The 20266-nt window shown below is 47.8% G+C and overlaps 1 protein-coding gene and 1 long non-coding RNA gene across 4 annotated transcripts; both read left to right on the forward strand.

Moving 5' to 3' along the window:
- The first annotated feature begins 743 nt into the window (after window positions 1–743).
- On the forward strand, window positions 744–10644 carry LOC310691119. Its single transcript, XR_014518333.1, has 2 exons — window positions 744–2065; window positions 3433–10644. It is a non-coding gene; the product is annotated as an uncharacterized lncRNA (long non-coding RNA).
- A 3168-nt stretch (window positions 10645–13812) lies between these two features.
- Window positions 13813–20266, forward strand: LOC310691060 (uncharacterized protein). Of its 3 annotated transcripts, none has more exons than XM_083470658.1 (3): window positions 13813–14282; window positions 14927–15054; window positions 15872–20266. In XM_083470658.1, the coding sequence occupies exons 2-3, from the start codon at window positions 14955–14957 to the stop codon at window positions 16708–16710; spliced, it is 939 nt and encodes a 312-aa protein (XP_083326784.1). In that variant the 5' UTR covers window positions 13813–14282; window positions 14927–14954; the 3' UTR covers window positions 16711–20266. The 3 variants fall into 3 exon arrangements, with proteins under 3 accessions (XP_083326784.1, XP_083326786.1, XP_083326785.1); XM_083470660.1 differs by lacking the exon at window positions 13813–14282 and adding an exon at window positions 14374–14536; XM_083470659.1 differs by lacking the exon at window positions 13813–14282 and having other exon boundaries at window positions 14572–15054.

Here is a 20266-nt window from a genome sequence, read left to right on the forward strand (position 1 = left end):
CCTGTCTGCCTTCCCAGGGGCTTTTACATCGCCCCGGATAGCGGAGAAGTCCTCCGCTGTCCCGGGGTTTTTTAAAATGCTGGGGGTGGGAAGAAAAGCCCTTGTCCCCCCCCCCCCAGCCTTCAGAAGAGGTCGGGGGACAGACTGTCCCCGGACCTGGTCTGAAGGCGGTTTCCATAGGAACGCATTAATTGATTTTCAATGCATTCCTATGGGAAACCGTGCATCGCAAGACGAAAAACTCGCAAGAAGAAAAAACTTGCGGAACGAATTAATTTCGTCTTGCGAGGCACCACTGTACATAGTCTCCAAAGGTGGGGAGGAGGGCTGAATCTTCATAAAATGCTGGTGCAGTAGTTTTCTCATTTGAGTGCTATGAAAATATATTGAAAATATGCTATGAAAGTATAGTGCAACCACTAAAGGTTTTGTGTACACTTCCTATTAGTAATATATGTTTATTTGTGAGGAGAACTAGGAGGGAATGTGAGAGCTAGTTAGGAGCCTCACCGTGAGTCTTCAAAAGCACCTCACTGTTGTCTGCCCTTCTCCCATATTTAAGTTTCAAACTGCATCATGTACCTTCAGACCATGAGATACAGAGTTATCTGAAAAGTAATCGTACACAAAATGACTAGAAATAACAGATTAAAAAAAAAAAACATAAGCAGACAATGGCCTGGCTCCTAGCTGAAGGGGGAGGGAGTTGCATAGGTCATATGAGAAATGGAAAACTGGACATATAGGACAATTTCAGGGACAGGACAAATTCCATCTGTGTGGGTTTCTGACAGAGGAGAAATTTTAATTTATAGGCCATAAATACTTATAACTCTGAAATTCCAGAAAGGCAGCCAACCATGCCCTTACTCCAGTCTGGTTTGTTGCTGAAGCTGAAAGGGCACTAAATCAATGTTACAGATAATATCTCTGGGGCCCTGCTGCTCACTCCCTGAGCTTTAGGAGTGAAGCTTCAAAGCAGTTTTAGATCACTCCTGAAGTGCATTGGTCAGTGGACTCGTCCTCCCTTCTCACAGTCTTATCAACCCTGGCATAAACTAGAACAAAGGGAGTATTGGAGGAGAAGGACAAGCATAAATCTCTTGGTGGGGGAGCAGTCTGCAGGGTGGATCAAGGAAAGGAGCAGTGTTTTGCCTGGAGGCAGAAGAGGCACAAAGGAGGCTACCAAAAGGATAAGCTTAGGCTTTCGTAAATGTATTATAATGTAAAATTGGAAGCTATCAAGCGCCTGTCCCGTTTTCCAAATCGGAGCCGAGCCAATATTTAGAACTGTTGCTAAAGCCGAACTGTGCGCATCAAACGATTTAATAAGACTATGCACCTTACTGCGCTCAAAGTGCATAAGGATAAGAATAAAGCATAAGGCTGCTGCGACCACGCCGTGCATTTAAAGCACACGCACGAGTCCCGGGAACCGCAGTTTATCCCGCACAGAGCTATAACTTCCAGCACCCTGAACGACCTACGTTTTCCCAGGATTATTTGCGGGGGAGGGAGGGCAATGAACTTTAAATATACGGTGTGTGCGCGCACCACCAACACCACAGCCCTTCAAGGGAGGCCCTTGCTGCCTCGCACGGCAGCAAATCTTGCAAATCGGTGCTGAATGCGACCTCTGCATTCGGAACGGGTTTTCTTTTTTTTAACGGAAAGAAATAAATCTGCCTCTCGGGTCTGTGGAAACGAGCGGCGAGAGCTTGCCGTCGTGCCTTTTCTTAATAATGATGCTGACGCATCCTTAGTGCCTCCGCTCCCTTTGCGCTTGCTGCTGTTTCCCAACCCAGCCGGGCGAACTCCCTCCCTCGTCGGCTGGAGCAGGGTTAAAACCATCGAGCCGGAGCTGCCGCCGCCGCCGCCGCGCGAAGCGAAGGGTGGGGGACAGGATGCAGCGAGGGGTCCTTTCCTGTGCCCGGACCCGCCGCTGCCCACCCACCCACACACGCTGCGAGGGTGGCTGGTTCCCTCCCAGGGCCCGAGCTCCGGACGCGCCTGCTGAAGGGCGCCAGAACCACCCCCTCCGGGATCCCTGCGCGGGGCTGCATCGGTGAGAGCGCCTTGGACGGAGAGGAGGGCGGAGCCCACGATGCGGAGCCGGGGAGGGCGGCGCGCGCCCCCAGCGCCGGAGGGCGCTTCCCGCCTCCCAGTTCCGTGCCCCACATTCCCCCCGTTTTTCTCTCTTTCCTTATTCCCCCCTTTTTTGCAGCAGGGAGCTTCTCTCCTCCCGCCTCGCTTTCTACCTTTAATTGTCTTTCTCCCACTCGCCCCATTTCCGCGACTAAGCGCGGCCCAACCTCGGGTGGGATTTTCGTTGTGGGTTATTCTTATTTTATTTTATTTTCCTGCAGATTGAAGGCGGTCATCCTGTAACTACTTACCGGGGGGAGGGGGGAAGCCCCATTGAGACCCATCGGATTTGTGCGATTTAGCTTGTAATGGAAAAAAAGAAAAAGGCTGTGTGGGTGCGGCTTTCTAATGATGTATCTGAGGTGTTATAGGAATGCTTGGCTTGTTCTCTTTGTATATAAATACATAAAGGTAAAGGGACCCCATACATACATACATACATACATATATATTCACACACATACACAGTGCTATTTTTCTAGGGGGGGAAAGGTGCATGAGCTTCTCCCTTATTCTCTTAGAATGGCAATGGCGCCCACCTGAGAGGTGCCAGAGCTGAGGTCCTGTGAGCTCAGGTTTAAAAAAGCCCTGCACATACACACCCACACAGGTTCAAGAACCATTGTTTTGTTTTTCTGAGTAGCATTTAAGATTTAACGTAGAGCGTAAGTTACGTGGGGCAGGGAGCTAAATACACATTCACTATTAAACATCACAACATAGTGTGCAAGTTTTCCGGGACTCTTCACCAGGCCTGATGGTAAGCGAAACAATGAGTGGGGAAGGAAAAGGTGGCTGTGGACTGGTGTCAAAGCCACTGTGTCTCAGCTGGCCATGGTTTTAAGATGGAATTCTGATTCTACATCGGTAGATTCTCCTTGTAAGCTGATTGGGGCCGATCTTACCTGAAAAGTATAATTGACATTTTTTTAAAAAAAACCAATTTCTTTGGAAGTGTGTTATTAACAACAAGCCTAAAATGCCCTGGATCTAAAGGTACACTGTGCGCAATGCACATCAATAGTGCAGTAATAAAACATGTAAAATGCTACTTTTTATCTACTACATTTCCCCAAAAGTACATGAGCCACTAAAAAAAATGTATGTGGGGGTGAAGTTGGTGAGTGCAGCAGGTGAAAAGTATTCATAAACTTTGTTGACCTACATCACGTTGTCTCTCTTTCCCATCCTATTGCTCAGCTTTGGCCACAACTCTCATATGTTCCTTCTCTCTCTCTCTCTCTCTCTCTCTCTCTCCTCTTTTCTTTTTCTCTGTTTCTCGAGCAGGTGGTGTGGGCAAAGGTCCAAAACCTATTAGTCAAGAGAAGGCTGAGAAGGTGAGAAGTGGTTGAAAGAAGGCTTATAAAGAAAGAAGAAAGCCTAACTATCAAAACGGCTTACTGCGGGAGAAGCCCCGAGATAGGCCAGGCCTATTGCTCTGGGCTGGCAGGAGGTCTGTTCAACCACTGCTGGCCAGGCCAGGCCGAGGTGAGGTGTGCTGAGGCAGGAGCTTCCTTTTCCTACGGAGGTACCTTCCCCGGACCACCGCCACTACCACCACCACCACCACCACCAGCCGCTGGCATGGGGGAGAAATCTCACACGTGCCCCTACTGTGGGAAAGGCTTCCGGCGCAATTCGCACCTGACCCGACACATGGCCACCCATTCCGGGCTCCAGCGCCCCTTGGGCGGGAAGCGCCTCGGGCAGCAGGTGCAGGAAGAGGACCGGCCATTCAGCTGCAGCTACTGTGGGAAAAGCTTTGCCAAGAGCGCCCACCTGGCTCGGCACCAGGAGACCCATTCGGGGGAGAGGCCCTACAAGTGCACCTACTGCGGGAAGGCCTTTGGGCGCAACTCCCACCTCACCCGGCACCACAGCACGCACACCGGGGAGCGCCCGTACGAGTGTGGCGTTTGCGGCAAAGCTTTCACACGCAGCGCCCACGTCACCCGACACCAGGGCACGCACACCGGGGAGAGGCCTTTCCGCTGTACACGCTGCGGCAAGCGCTTCACTCGCAGCGCACATCTCCAGCGCCACCAAGGCATCCACAGCGGGGACAAGCCCTTCTCCTGCGGCGACTGCGGGAAGGGCTTCACCCGCAACGCCCACCTGGAGCGCCACCGTGCCACACATTCGGGGGAGAAACCTTTCAAGTGTGCCAGCTGCGGGAAAGGGTTTGGGGCGGCTTCCCACCTTGTAAGGCACCAGAGAACCCATAAAGTTTAGTCAGCTGGGTTGGTCCTATATCCATCCAAACGGGGGGTGAGAAATGGCCAGTATTGGACATATGTTTGTCTTTATGTCAGGATGGCTCTCCCCCCCCTCCCCATGTCTTTTCTCCACTCTATAAAATAACCTGAGTGTTTAGCTGCTGTGATTTGAGAGAGAATTGAGCATAACAAATTCAGCAGTGGTTGGTCCCTGGTCTGCACAAAGACCGAAGCAATGTGGACTTCACACTCAGTTCATTTGCAGACCTAATGACGATAATTTTAAATGCTGGAACTGCAAGTTGTTCTGCTACTTCTTTCAGAGCGGGAAGGACAGTGTCAAATCTTCCCGACGCCCTCTGTATGTGGGGGTGGGTGTTTTTCCTTCTCTTCAGTATGGCAAATGAAAGCCACCCTTTTAAAATTTCCACTTGGCTATCAAGATATATGCTGTGCGTCAAAAGTAAGAAACTCTGAACAAAAGCTTAGACTTGAGGTGTTTGCACACCTCCCCCTTGCACACCTCCAGCATCTCAACGGATGTGGGAGCATGTAAACATTATGCCAATCTGTGGAGTAGAAAAAGCATCATTCTGGTGATTCACTTGGAATGAAGTTAGAGTAACTCTTCCACCCTCCTTTCCCTCAGCTTTTCATTTCAGCCATCGTGGCCAAGAAAAAGCAGTTTATATCATACTCTCATCTGCCCACAGTACCCAGGAAATGACACCAGGAACACTGGGCCTGACCTTTGAGCATTTCAGTATCCTTCAGCTGGGGGGAAAGGCTATTGGTTTGCTTCTGAACCAATTCTCAGAACTTGTCTATTTCTCTTCCATGGCACTTGGCAGTGTGTGTATCTAGTTTTGCAGTATTTTTATCTTGCAAGCAGGATCTGCAACAAAATGTTACAGTGCTTTTGCCTGCCAGCCACGCCTCTTTTCAGAGTACTCCATCCTGTTCCCCACCTCCCAGTTTTCTGTCCCATTGCCCCACCTGACAGATACTCGGTGTTCTGTGGCCACTGAGCATGCTCTGTTCTCATTGGGGTTGGTTTGGGTTGGTTTCTCCTCCGCCCTTCAGAAGGGCTGTAGCTCAGTGGTAGAGCATCTGTCTTGTATGCATAGTGTCCCAGGTCCAATCTTTGGCATCTCCTGGCAAGGCTGAATCTCCTATCTGGAACGGTTTTCTTCTCCTTGGACAAGACTATAGTTCTGCTGATACATTTCACAGCGTAACTCTGTTGTAGTTGAGAGATAGGGTAAAAAACTAACCTTAAATTAGTTGGGTTTTTTAATGTAGCTACTTGTGCTTTTTTAAATGGAGGAGGAAGTTATAAATGATACTGTCAGCTGTCTCCACACAATATAGTTAGCTAATTTTCCTCTATAGAAGACATTTAAGGGGACATTTGGTGATTCTTGAGGAAGTCGGATATCTTGCTGCTCTGAAACATATGGAAAGAGATGCGGAGGCAGCAAACGTCTTAGCTGGAGTCCCCAAAACTTTCTCTGCTTAAGCCTGCGCTCCTAGGAAATACTGTCTTGCTTGTCTCCCAGTTTGCTGTCTGTGGCTCTTAACTAATCTGATGTGTGGTTTTTTGAAGGTCCTGGGCACTCGGGCTCTTCAGAGGCATAGCACAAGGGCACAGCCATGGTCTTGTATCAGGGCCCCCCTAAGACATGGATTCCCCCATGTGACAGCCTTGAGTTATGTGGCCTTTGGCCTCTGCATGTGTCATTTTTGATGTGGCCTCTTTGGAATCCAGGGTGATGAAGCAGTGCAGAAGTACAGCAAGTACGGAGCAAAACATCTCATGAGAAAGGTTTGAGTTTATGAACACACACAAAAGAAGTAAATTGAAACTCAGCGGAGGGAAGAAATAGGAGCCAAGGAGCGACAGCAACCTGCCAACTCTCCATTTGTTCGGCTAAGAGCAGAAATACTTTATAACACCTTTACTAGTTTGCCTAATGACAGGTCTAAATCTTTGAAGCCCGTGTTGGTCGTAACAAAGGGAACTGCCAGCAAGATGCAGGCACAGACTCTTTTGTTTTCCCTCTGCTTTTTCTGAACTCTTTCTAAATATAAAATGGGAGAAACAGCATCTGTACATCAGAATCTCAATGGCCAACATGATGTAGCGCAACAAAAACCACAAGAGTCATTGGAAAGAATACTAAGGTTGATGGGTCAAAACTGCAGCTGTTTCATACTTCTATTTCAACTCTTATTTTATTCTGCTTCCTATGAATTTGAAACTGCACTAAGCCTGACATTGGTTTCTCTCTGAGTGCTCAAACAGTGGAAATACTGAAATGGTGAACCTATATTTGTTCAGTATTCTGCATAGTACAGACGTGATGGTTGACTTTTTCCGTTTGGGATTCCCAAGACCCTGCAATTGCTAGAAAAATACTTGGAATGTTCTGCCGTGTCCTAAATGATGGTTGCAACCTTTTAATTGCCTTAGGGGTTTATCTCCCCAAAGTCAGGCTTTTGCCTTTCTGAATGGGGATATCCCTGGTAATTGCCAACAACACACTTGAGACTGGTATAGCTTTCCCTTCCTCTTGGGTGGTCAGTTTGTGTGGCTTTCCTTCCACTAGGGTCAAGGCTCCCGAGTCTGATTTGAGCCTTAATTCTTCAAGGGAGAAGCACAAGCTAAGTCAATTCGCTTTGGGCCAGAGTAGAGTTTTCAGGTCTGCTCCCTCATACATCACAACCAGAAGGCAGCTTTTCCTGGAAGTGAAACTGCTTGCTTCCCTCACCTAGGCTTAAACACGTCCTCCTCCTGACTATCAATAAGCTTTCAGGTGTGTGGAGTGGGGGAAGACAGTTTTCTAAGAATATGTCACCTCTGACCCATGGCTTAAAAATCTGGACCCACCCACACCCATTCTAGATGTGTGTAGTTATAGCTGTTGCCCATGGGGCTGTAAGATCAATAAAATGTGGAGCCACAGCCAGTGACAGGCAGAGCCAAGTAATTCCAGTTCCCATCTTTCTCCCTGCTGACTTGGGCAAGGCCAACACAGAGACTAAGGATTGCTCATAGACGGTGTACCCCTCCCCCCCAGCACCATAGAAAGAAGGCGGGGAGGACTGGCTGAGGGCAGACTTGAGATGGGTTGGGCAGTGCCCTGTTCACCGTAATGGGCCAGCCTCTATTCCCAAGTGTGGAGGTTCTGCCACACAACAAACTGTTAAAGAAAAGAATAATATTGGTTGACTCCAGACTCTTGGGCTGCAATCTGCCATATTCTTATCTTGCAGAAAGTCCCATTGAACACAGAGGAATAGCATTCGATAGGACTCTTGGTCATGCTGTAGGCTCATTGAAATCAGTAAGACAAGTTGGTCATGACTGTATTTAAAGTCCCACCGATTCCAGCAAAACTAAAAGTGTAAAGTTATTTAAGCTGGATGCAGCCCACTGATTATTCTGCTAAACCGCTGTCAGCCAGAGAGGTCAACTCTCCACTGCCAATAAAACCCCACAAACCTATGGGTGTTTGCACCTATCCTCGTAAACAGCAGGAATTTGATTAAGCGGTAAAGTCAGCGCACAAACACTAAAGTGAACAAGTCATTTTGTTGCCAATCCATTGTATAAGGGAGTACAGAGGGGAAATAATTTTGGTGCTGTTTGCTATCATAAGTGCAAATGCATGGAAAATTCTGAAGGCAGAATTCAGCCATTATTTGGAGAGTGAAAGACCTGTAGGGCATAAAGAGGTCTCTAAAGAAGAGCCATCTGCTCAGGGCCTGATTCTAATCCTGCCATCCAAGAAAGAGGACTCCTCATGAGTCAGGTAGTAGGGAACTGGCTTGTGTTTCTTGTTGCAGACCTCAGCTGCCTGATCTTGGAAGGAAGGAATATGCTGATTCTGCTGGGTTTATGTTGGAGAAAAAAGTATTTTTGATCTTGCACTTGATTGGTCACTTTCATTAGACATTTTGCATGCATATACCCTATGTCTGCTGTGGACTCATGTACAACTATGACTGGTAGATTCTGGGGGAGCAGGAAAGGGTCTCATTTCCCATGTGAGGGGTGCACTCCAGATAGAAGGATGCCAAAGGCCTGTTGATTTCAGTACGACTTCAGAGCCTGAAGTTCACTGCTGCACCCATCATGTTGTTGTGTTATGCCTGGCCTATGACTTTGCTAATGGCAGTTTCTTTAAAAAAAAACAAAAACCTCCCAACAGCTTGTATATAGATAATTTTTCAAGTTGTGCAGCAGTATTGTAGAACTATCATTGCTGGTGGTACACTTTTAAACCCCCCCCCCCCCCGTACAATTGTGGACTTTGGTGAAATCAGTCATTTCTGTAGTAGCAGTACTTGGAGAAAAGCAGAAATTGGCTCATAGTGGCCAGACCAGCTCTGCTGCCATAGATGTGATGTTATGGATTACCATTCTCTCTCCCATTCCCAACCTGGAAAGTGTTTCTTCTTTATTTATTTTAATTCTTTTTCTTTTTGGATGTAACATCAAGCAGTTATTATTGCACACCTTCCAGTGCATTTTCCCATCACTTTCCTTACTGCTAAAAAGTGGCTCTCCTTTTTTAAGTGTCTTGAACAAGAGCTCTAAAGCCACTATTAATTGCTCAACCTGAACTTGCTAGCATGTGATTGAGTTCCATGTGCAAAATAGCAGTGGTCCAGGAACCTTCCGCTGCCCGCCCCCCAGTCTCATTCTTTGCGTCAGGCTTTTCCAACCAGACGTTTTGAAAATGATCCTGTGGTGCTTCAAGAACGGTGTCTAAATGCCAGGATCTGGGGCCACTAAAAGTGTACATTTGAACTCCTTGGCTCACAGCCTCTGCCAACCTGTTGTCCTCCAGATGTTTCCAACTACGGCTCTGCTGGCTTGAGCTGATGAGAGCTATATAGTCCAACACATCTAAAAGGCACCAGGTTGTCGAAGGCCGGTTCAGTCATTGGGCTTGGATTGGTGTGCTTCACATTTGTTAAAACTCCTACCCACAAGAGAGCAGATGTCCACCCGCTTGTGGACATCTAGTGAAGCTGAATGTTGGAAGATTTGGGAGAGATAAAAGAAAGTACTTCTCCACGCAGTGCATCATTAAACTATGGAACTCACCCCCACGAGGCAGTGATGGGCACCAACCTAGATTGCTTCAAAAGAGGACTAGACAAATTCATTCAGGAGGAGGGGGCAATCAATGACTACTAGCCATGACGGCTGTGCTTTGTCTCCACAGTTGGAGGCAGCAATAATTCTGAAAACCAGTTGCCAGACACCAAAGCCGGGGAGAGTGCTCTCATGCTTTAATCCTGCCTACAGGTTTCCCACAGGCATCTTGTTGGCCGCTGTGACAATAGAGCAGGACTAGATGGGCCATTGGCCTGATCCAGAAGGCTCTTCTTAGGTTCTTCCATTCTTAAGGGTGTTCCTGAGAGCAGCTGAGTCTTCTGAACACGTTTATGAGCATCAGCACCACTTCTGTGGGGTGACAGAAGGGGCAAAGTGCATTTTGGGTGGTGGGAACACGGTTCCACATGTTAAGATTTGTGAAAGAGAAACAATGGCGTATTTCACTTTCCTGCTTCCGTCCTGTTTTTCCCTGGAGTAAATGCCCCATGCCCCCCTCACGCGATTGCAATCCTATTAGTTTTGATAGAGTTAACTTTCAAGTAAGCATGCATTAGAATTGTGGCCTTCTTTTAATTCCTAGTTTATGATTTAGTTATATTGTTTAGGTGTTGTCTGGCAAAAGTGTATGTGGTGTTTTTTTTCTCCTTACTAGTGAATAACAGAAAGCCTTTTCCATTTCACAGGAGGCTCCAGCAAAGAGCAAGCTATTAGTTTGCGGGAGGGGGCATAGCTTTCTCCCCATCTTCCCACTCTAGTGCCACCTATGGAGCCAGTTCTGGGGTATTTGTTTTACTCTGGCTCAGTTCAGTGTTTGTGAGCTCTGCGTTTTAGTCTTTTTGAGGACTGGGGGTGGGGGGTTTAGGTTTCCTTTGCTTTAGAATTGTTTGTGGGCAGGGATGTTTTGGATTATTTGGTCTGTACTTTCTATGATTTTTATTACTGCCAATGGGTATGCCTTAACAAAACAATTGTAAATGCCATCGCAGCAGTATCGTAGCCAAACTTAGGCCTGGGTTTCCCGCCCCTATGAAATGCCCACCACCAACTTCCCACTTTCCCTGGTATTGCCCATGGTATCTTAATCTATTTCCCTGTCGTACTAACAGTGTCTGTCTCTTCACTGTATGAAATAAACACTTTTCCTGATTCCAAGATGCCTTGTTGACGTCCTAAGTAGCTAGGACAGTATTTTCGGGTATAATAACCTGACACGGCTAGGAGACTTACCTGGGCATTTGAGTGGGTGCAAAACGCAGCGAGCTGTCTATTGCTGTGTCGACGTGCAAAAATACACTCCTATGCTAGAGCAGGGGGTAGGCAGACGGTAGGTTGGGATGTGCTGGTAGATCTTTGGGTGGTTTGCAGAAGATGAGTCCCAGCCGTTTTGCCTTCACTGTTCCTAAGTGCTTAGCTTTGGAGCATACAGAACAACTTGTGCTTGGCATTCTTCCCACACAAGAGTCAGGGTTTCGTAGTGGCCACAGGTCTGGTCTAGAACCCCAGGAGACCAGAGTTTAATCCCCACTTGGCCATGAAGCTCACTGGGCAACCTTGGGCCAGTCACCAACTCTTAGCCTAACCTACCTCGCAGTGTTGTTGTCAGGATAAAATAGGAAGAGGGAGAATGGTGTACACTGGTTGGAGCTCCTTGGAGGAAGGGTGGACTATAAATGTAATAGTAAAGAGAAATAAAGAAATCCTGTCTGCCTTCTACCATGGAACCCAAGGCTGTGTATATGTGGTTCTCAGGTAGTCTACTCCTCCCAACTGATCAGGCACAGACCTGCTTAGTTTCATCAAGGTGGTGCCCCCCTGTGTCTTCGGACTCTACTCAAGAACCACATTAAACACAGTGTGTCATTGACCCTCAGGGGTGTCAGGAAAGGGCAACAATTTGTTGTGTTTACTTGCGGATTGATTGATTCAGCAAATTTTATATATGGCTTGATTGTAACAAAATCTCTAGGCAGCTTACAAGAAATATTAAAATTATCAATAAGAACAGTTTTAAACAAGTGATTAGAAAGCATTAAAACTAGTGGTCAGCAAAAAGAAAGAAAGAAAAACCCATTAAAACACATCAACATCTACATGTCTGGATAGACTTGCCTAAACAAAAATGTTTTAAGCAGATGCCAGAAAGAACACAGCGTTGGGTGTCTGTCTGCTGTCAGTGTAAACCATTTTGCAACCAAAGCTACAGAAATGATGTAGAATGAGACAAAATACAGAATCTAGAAACTAAGAGCAACCAAACCAGGTCTACAAGTGTATAGTTAATTTTATAATTTTAATTGCATAGTTAATTTCACTTAACAAAAAGCTGCCTAAACATCAAGATACTAAGGTAGTAGACACTTGTCTAATTTCAGCTGGTAACATCCCAAAGGCTGGAGCTGCATCACTGAAAGCCTAGTCTATTATTATTATTATTATTATTATTATTATTATTATTATTATTAAATTTATATACCATCTTTCATTCATAGGCCACAGGGCAGTTTACAGCATAAAAATACAAAATGAAAACGCATAACATAACAAAATACATTTATTAGTTGCCATGGCAGTTCAAAGCTCAAAATGACTTACAAAAAACAATACATACATGCATACATTAAAGTGAGGGGGGTATCCATTAAAACATCCCACCTAGTTAAAAGCCAGAGGCCTGATTAAAAAGGAAGGTTTTGGCCTGGCACGTGAAAATATATAATGAGGGCGCCAGGCAAAGTTCCTTGGTGAGAGCGTTCTGCAAACATGGGCCCTGAGCCACATTTCTAGGACAAAACCAACACTTTGAAATTAAGTGCTAGACCAGATCTACCCACTCTTTGAAGAAACTGATTTTCTAGATCCATTTGAATCTAGTTTAGGCTTGATTTGGACACAGAAACTGTCTTGGTCACCCTGTATTGATGACCTCTCTTGGCAGAGGGACAGGGGAAATGTGTCCCTTTTAATTCTTCTCAACCTCTCAACAGTTTCTGATATCAAGCATCATATCTTTGTGGAGCAGATGTCCAAGTTAGGGATGAGAGGCACTGCTTTTAGGTGGTTCAGGTCCTACTTGGATGATCATTTCCAGATGGTGATACTTGGCATGTGCTCTTGGGCTCCGTGGAGCCTTCAATATGTTCTGCTCCTTTACACCTGCAGGTGTGGCAGTGTGTCCTGGACCTCAGTGTTAAGATTACTGCAATGCCTTTATACACAGGGCTACCTCTGAAGATGGTTCAGAAACTTGAGCTAGTGCAGAGTTTAGAGGCCAGGTTGTTCTCTGGGACAAGATGCTTTGAGCATATGACGCCAATCCTGGCCCAACTGCACTGACTGCCAATCAATTTCCAGGCCAGGTTCAAAGTGTTGGTTTTGACCTACGTATAAAGCCTTAAACAGCCCAGGATCACAATACCCCAAGGACTGCCTCTCTCCATATGAACCTACCCGGACCCTGAGATCATCCTCTGAGGCCCTTCTTTGTGGGCCTCCTCCACGAAAGGTCTGGAGGGCGGCAACATGAGGCTTGCCTGGCGCCTTCATTACATATCTTTAGGCACTAGGCAAAAACATCCCCCTTTCCCCAGGCCTTTGGCTAATTAAAAACACCTTGTCTTTTAAACTAGACGGAGGTTCTGGTTTGTTGCTATATTTTGTGTTCTCATTTTTTAAAAAAATAAAAAACCGAATCGCTCTGTGATCTTCGGATAAAGGGTGGTATATAAATTTTATATATATATATTTTAAAGTATTAAATGCACCTGCAGGGTGCCTGTCTGAGTAGCGCAACTGCAGGGCAGGGATATATAGGGAGTGAAGTTAAATATGGAATGCCTTATTTTTATTACTGTCAGGGGGGTACTGCCCTTAAGAAGATGCTAGTGGGATTCTCTTCTGATGCCATGCCAGTCTTGGGTGCACAATGCCCCTCTGGCCTAATGATGTTTTAGGCTGGATTATTTATTACTTATGTTATTTATTAAATGTATGCACTGCCAGTTAGACCAGAGGCCCGTCTAACTAGTGCAGCATCCTGCTCCCCAGAGGCACGCGCATCCGGAGGGCCAGGAAGCTCGCTCGTCGTTGTCCAGGCACAGGTATTTGGTACTCAGTGACATGTCCCCTCCGTGAACCTGGAAGGTCCCGCTGGAATCGGCCCTCCCTTCCCACTGCATCCCCCTCAGCCCTTGGAAAGCCGCCTCGGCTTCGCCCAGCGCCCCGGTCCGCGCTGCGCGTCGGCCGGGCTCCGCTTCGGTCCTATAGGCCCCCGCCGCGGCGCTTGGCAAGGGGGGCTCCGCGCCGGCCTCATGTTTGGGGCGGCTGCTCCGCGTTGCAAAACAGAAGCGATGCCGCTAGAGGGCTCTGGCCATTGTCAAAAAAAGGAGAGGCAGAGAAAGAGGCGACTGTTCTCATTTTCTCTCTCGCTGCTGCTGCTGCTCCCGCTGACGATTTTGGGGGCTGAACTTCCCAGGTCAGCGCCGGAGAGCCTTGTTGTTGCTGCTTCTCCTCCTCCTCCTGCTTGCGTAGCAGCGGCAGCAGCAACCCCAGACCCGGCGCCACCCCGACGGGGCTGCGGGAGCCTCCAGTTTTAAGAAATCTCCTCGTTCTCCAGCCGCATCCTCAAGGGAGAGAGAGACCTTTATCAGCCTCGGTTGCTTTTCTCTCCCCCGCCCCCACTTCTTTCTTTTCTCTCTCCTCCCCTCCCACCCTTTTTAATATTATCATTTAAAGGAGAGATCGCGAACTCTGCAGCTTCTCAGAGACCCGATCCTGAAGCCAGAGACTTCCAGGTAACTCCCGCCGACTGGGGTTTGGGCAGCCAGCCAAAAGTCCAGCAACGTAGCCAGGCAACTTCCTCATTAAAAAGGGGGGGGGCGGGGAGGGGAGGGGGAGCCTATCACAAACAGCGGGGAGCCAACGCACCGCCGTTCCATCAGCGCCTCTGCTCTCCGAACGAACCGCTCCCCCCCCCGCAAACAAGGTGGGGGGGCACACACCCGGATCTTCCCTACGTGTATATAAACAAGAAGAGAGCTTTCAAGACGTGAGAATGACGTAGACCTTGGGCTGGGTTAGTAGAGGAAGTAGGAAAGCTTGCCTCCTCGTCGTCCTCCTCCACCCGCCGCCGTCGCCTTCCTGGCAGGACTCGTGTGCCTCTTAAGAACTGTGCACGCCGTGCAGAAATCGGCCCAGGAAAGTCTTCTTCACCTGTTGAATTTCTGCACGTCGCCCAAAGTTGTCAAAAGTGCACCAGCCTTGCCAGGGAGACGGGAGGCGCAGCAGGATTGATATTGCAGGGGAGAGAGAGGAGGGCCGCAGGAATCCTGTAGCTTTGAGATCAGGGGGGCTAATGCTGTCCAGCAAAGGCCACGTTACAGGCCCGAAGCCGCAGGGTTGGTGATGGATTCTGAGCAGGGGAAACTTATTTTTTCAGAGGCCACAGCCTTCTGCAGAAGTGACTGATGTATTTTGCTGAGATTCAGTGGGCCCTTCTGGACCCATGCCAGAGACCTGTCTACAGGGACATTGTGCAGGACAATTATGGGACTCTACTCTCACTAGGTAAGGACTTTTCTTTTTATTTATTTCTTTTTTACTTCTTTTTTATATTTAAAAAAAAATCATATAAAATCAGCTTTAAGTAGTAAAGATGGCTATTGCAAACCTGAGATCCCAGAGGTCCCAAAACGTATGGCAACATTGACATTGACTTCTGCTGGTTTAAGAATATGCAGCCTTTTGAATTACAGGGAACTCTTGATCAGGCCAGGAGAGTTTCTTTGAAATCTAGAAGGCTGCGCGTTGCTAAGCCAGCAAAACTCTCTCCAATGAAAATATGTCAGGACACTTCTTTAGTAAGCTCACAGAAAAGCCTCAGAAGATTAGAATTACTCCATCTTGTGGTAGATGGAGAGAAGATAGAAAGTTATGAGAAAATTTCCTGTCCCTGTATAGTCAGCAGTCCTACATCACAGAAATATTTGGAGCGTTTGATAGTTGTGGAGGCCAAACCCAATAACTCTGGTGGAATTCCCATAGAATTCTGCTGGTTAGCTATGGAATGTCAGGAATTAGAAGCTAATATTAGTGTCAGCCAGCACTACCTCTTGGGTCTGGGTTGGTCTAGTTCACCTATTGTATGGAACGATGCTTTTAAGCCGCGGCACCAGCAAATGGGTTTTATTTAGTTATTTTGACTCCTGACCCGCCCCTTGCCCCCCATCCATCCATCCAAATATCTCAGGTTGGTAACACCACTTAAAACAGCAAATGATCAAACCAACAAGGTAAGGTAACCATTCAGATATAAAACGTTGAAACAAAGCAAAAAGGGGGTGGAAATATTCCCATGCTTGCTTCACTCTCTTTCCTTTGATAGATGGAGGAACCATGAACCCAAATCCCCAGCCTGGAGGTGCAGAGGCTGTGCCGACACAGAAGCAGGTTCCAGGACGCCCTGAAGGATCCCTTTACCCAGGCCAGAACCAGGCTGGGCAGCAAAGCGAGGATCCGGGGAAAGGATGGGCCAAGCCGCCTCTTCCTCCTCCATTGCCAAAAGGCAACCCCAGTCTCCCGCCCCGGGTCTATATGGGGCCTGGCCCAAGCCTGTGTGTCCAGTGTGGGGAGAGCCTTGCCCAAGCTCGGCACAGTGTCGCCCAGCCCCAGAGAGCCCCCCATCCTGCCGATAAGTTCTACCCATGCTCCGATTGCGGGAAAAGCTTTGGCGTGAGCTCCCACCTCACCATCCACCGGAGGATCCACACGGGTGAGAAGCCTTACGAGTGCAATGAATGCGGGAAGAGGTTCAGCCAGAGCTCCACCCTCGTTCTCCACCGCCGCATCCACACCGGAGAGAAGCCTTACAAATGCGTGGATTGCGGGAAGTGCTTCTCAGTGAGCTCTCACCTGACCAAGCACCAGAGGGTCCACACGGGGGAAAAGCCGTACGAATGCCAAGCGTGTGGGAAAAGGTTCAGCCAGAGCTCCACCCTCATCCTTCACCAGCGGATCCACACCGGGGAGAGGCCTTACAAATGCGACGAGTGCGGGAAGACCTTCAGCGTCAGCTCCCACCTCACCATCCACCAGAGAATCCACACAGGGGAGAAGCCCTATCACTGCACGGAATGTGGGAAGAGTTTCCGGCAAAGGTCTGGCCTCAGCACACACCAGAAAACCCACGTGGTCCTTGTGAGACCTTACAAGTGCCCGCCTTGAAGTGGGAACCAAACTTTGGGTCGCAAACCACCAGCTTTTCTTGCCCGACGCTTTGCTCAGTGAAGAGACTGTGGCTGCAGACAGATAGAAGGAGGGGAGAGTTGGCTGGCACCCCGCATTTTATGAGCTTCGTTGGAGACTTGTGGGGGGCTGGGGGGCACTGTTAATGCGAAAGGTACTTCAGGGGTGCCACCCTCCCACCACAGTCGAGTTAGGGCCATTCATGAGATCCCAACATGTTCCTTCCAAAAAGCACTTCCGCTTTGGGTGATATTTCTTTCAAACCACAACACAGTGTTACGTACGGGGAACGTGGCTTTCTTTCCCAAGCTAGCAGTTTGGAGGGCTGTCTGAAATGCAATTTGTGGCAACTGTCACAGACACTAACCGGATATTTCCCGTGACATCGCCAATGCCAACTTAGATCAGTCGTCCCCCCCCCCCCCCCAGGCGGTCCTCAAGTGTGAAAATGTTCCAGTAACAATTTAAAAGGAAAGGAGGAGGTTAAGGGAGTTGGGTAGACTTCTCTTCTCCACAGCAACGCTCTGCCATTTTTGTAAACGTTTTCTTTTGCTTAGTTGCTCCTTTCTAGCTTGTTGTTTTCAATGGTTTATATACAGTGATTGGTGGTGGTTTTATATGTTGTACAATTGTGAGCTTTCTTGGGGGGCTTTGGCTGGGGAGCGGCATAGAGCATAATCAGTTACAAATGGGATGCTGATGAAAGTTGTGTCTTCCCTGTGGTCCAGAGCTAGAACCAGAGCACACATTTCCTGTGTGTGTTTGTGTGTTTTAAAAAGACAGAAATGAGAATAAGAACAAAATATCCCAGCACAGCAAGGCTGCCTGGTTGCAACGTAGAGATCCAGGCTGTGTACACATAATATGTTTGAAGCACAGGGCTTCCGCCAAAGAATCCTGGAAACTGTACTTTAGCCCTCACAGAACTACAATTCCCAGCACCCTTTAAACTACAGTTCCCACAATTTTGGGGGTTAAGTCAGGTGCTTTAAATATACATTGTGTTCAGAGCCCTGCTCTGTCCTTTTAAAAGTCCTAAAGCTAGTGGCAGGATTTGGAGGTAGAAGTCCTTGGCCTTACTCAGTAGATGGAGCAGAAGAGCTGGCTTGCTAGAAGATGTATAGGTGGCTGCCAGCTTGGTGGTTTAAAAGGGAATTAAACAAATTAATGGAGGAGAGGGCAATCAGTGGTTTCTTGACCATGATGGCTGTGTGCTACCTCCAGGATTGCAGTCTGCCTCTGCATACCAGCTGTTGGGAATCTCAAATGAGGAGAGTGCTGCTGTGCTCATTTCTTGCTTATGGGCTTCCTATGTGAAAAAACAGTGGGGGATTAAGGCCTTTGGTCTGACCCAGCATGGCACTTCTGATGTTCCTCCCACAGTTTTGACTCAATGAAGTTATACACCAGGGGCAGCCCATGTGGTGGCCTCCAGATGTTGGACAGCAACTCCCATCATCCCCGGCCATTGACTGTACTGGCTGAGGCTGATGGGAGTTGGAGTCCAGGGACATCTGAAGAACATCTGGTTACCCTTATACTATCTAAAGAGAGGAGTTCCCAAGAGACCATTAAGCCCAAAGGCTAAAATGACCGGACTGCACCACTGCCGGAACTATCACCTCCCATCCCATCACTCCTTTGGTCCCTTTGCCAGAGTCTCTTTCAACTTCTGCAGCCAATGCAGCAACTGCAATGCTGTTTTTACTCCAGCAGAAAGTGGGAGAGAACAGTGACAGAGAGAGCCCTCAGCAGATACACAGAATGGAATCGCACATGTAGCTCTGACAGGAAAGAAAGATGACTGTCGAAGGCTGGCTGCAACTGAACCTTGTCTCCACGGAGCCTCACAGCTGTGTGGGATGTGCTGTTCCTCCTTGGCATACTATATAAAGTAGGTGCAGGGAACGTTCAGCCCTCCATACTACAATTCCCATCATCCCTGGCTATTGGTCATTGTTGCTAGGGCTGATGGGAGATGCAGTTCAGCAACATCTAGGGTCAAAGGTTGGGGGAGCAGCCACAGGAGCAGCATCAATGTGGAAGGACCAGAGGTAGATAGAAAAGGAAGTACAGTGGTACCTCGGGTTACATGCGCTTCAGGTTACAGACTCCGCTAACCCAGAAATAGTACTTCGGGTTAAGAACTTTGCTTCAGGATGAGAACAGAAATCGTGCAGCGGCGGCGTAGCAGCAGTGGGAGGCCCCATTAGCTAAAGTGGTGCTTCAGGTTAAGAACAGTTTCAGGTTAAGAATGGACCTCCGGAACGAATTAAGTACTTAACCCGAGGTACCACTGTATCACTTCCATGTGGGAGGTTCAGCAGGAACAGCGAGGAAACTCTGGATCACAATTTGGTGGTGAGCCAGGAAAGTAGGCTATTTGGAGGATGAAGTATTGAAGGAGGAGGGAAGAGAGAAGGAAATTTGCCCAGTAACCCCAGGAGATCTCAGTGATTCACCAAGGACGTCCTGAAGGAAATAGGAAGTTTGAGGGCTCTGAGATCACTTGCAAGTTGCTGCTCTCATACGGGGGAGATTTCAGAACAGGAAAGATGCTACAGGAGACTAAGAGAGCGGGCCTGGTGGATATTTACAAGATTATGCATGGTGTAAATAAAGTGGGCAGATAGGTTTTTATTTCTCTTTTGGCAGCATTAGGACCTGAGGTCATCCGGTGAAACTGATTGGTAGAAGATGCAAAGCAGAAGAAACACAGGACTTAAATAATAACTTTCACATTTAACGTACAGAATTCATTGTTGCATGATGCCAGTTGCCACGGGCTCTCAAGGGGGACTGGACAAATACATGGAGGAACAGCCTATCAGTGGATGCCTTGAACATCCATGTTCCAAAACAGCATGCGTGCTTCATGAGTCCCAGCCTTTGGGAGATGACAGCGGGGAGATGCTCTTGCCTTTGAGCCCTGCATGTGGCCTTTCCTGAAGCATCTGGCCAGCGCTGCTTGAAAGAGGACTCCTGACTAGATCGGTCTTTGGTTTGATCCAACACTCCTTAGCTTTTAAAGGGACGCTGTTGGAGGTATTATGCCTCTGAGCACCACTTGCAGAAAATCTCAAGTCTGTTGCACTCGGTTTCTCATAGGTATCTGGCTGGGCACTGAGATCAGGATGCTGGACTATGATGGGATTTTGGGTGGATCTAGCAGAGCTCCTCTTCAGTTTGCACACGATCTCTGGCCTAGATCTGGAAAGCCCAGATCATCTCCCTTCATTCTTTGGGAGTCAGCATGTTGGTGCCTCTGTCCCTGGATTGGGGCAAGCAGAGCGACAGCACTAAGGAGAACACCCGTTTTTGTTTCATTTCTAATTGTCTGGATGTTGTTAGATAGTCAAAACACTTCAATTAACAGGAATTTTAGCCGTTTTTAGGTGCTCTTCCTTTCTATCTGTAGCTTTCCCTTATTATCAACAGTCGTTTATATTTCTTCACCCACAAATCTCTCACTAACATCTCACCCTGTAATCTCCATGGCTTCATTCAAGGCATATTAAAAGTTCGGAGAATTTTG

Source organism: Podarcis liolepis (assembly GCF_965112155.1).
Source record: "Podarcis liolepis genome assembly, chromosome: 13".
NCBI lineage: Eukaryota > Metazoa > Chordata > Lepidosauria > Squamata > Lacertidae > Podarcis > Podarcis liolepis.

Coding starts and splice junctions, on each gene's coding strand:
- LOC310691060 (XM_083470658.1), top strand. CDS start 14,955: ATGTATTTTGCTGAGATTCAGTGGGCCCTTCTGGACCCATGCCAGAGA. Junction 15,055..15,871: donor TGGGACTCTACTCTCACTAG/GTAAGGACTTTT, acceptor TTCCTTTGATAG/ATGGAGGAACCATGAACCCA.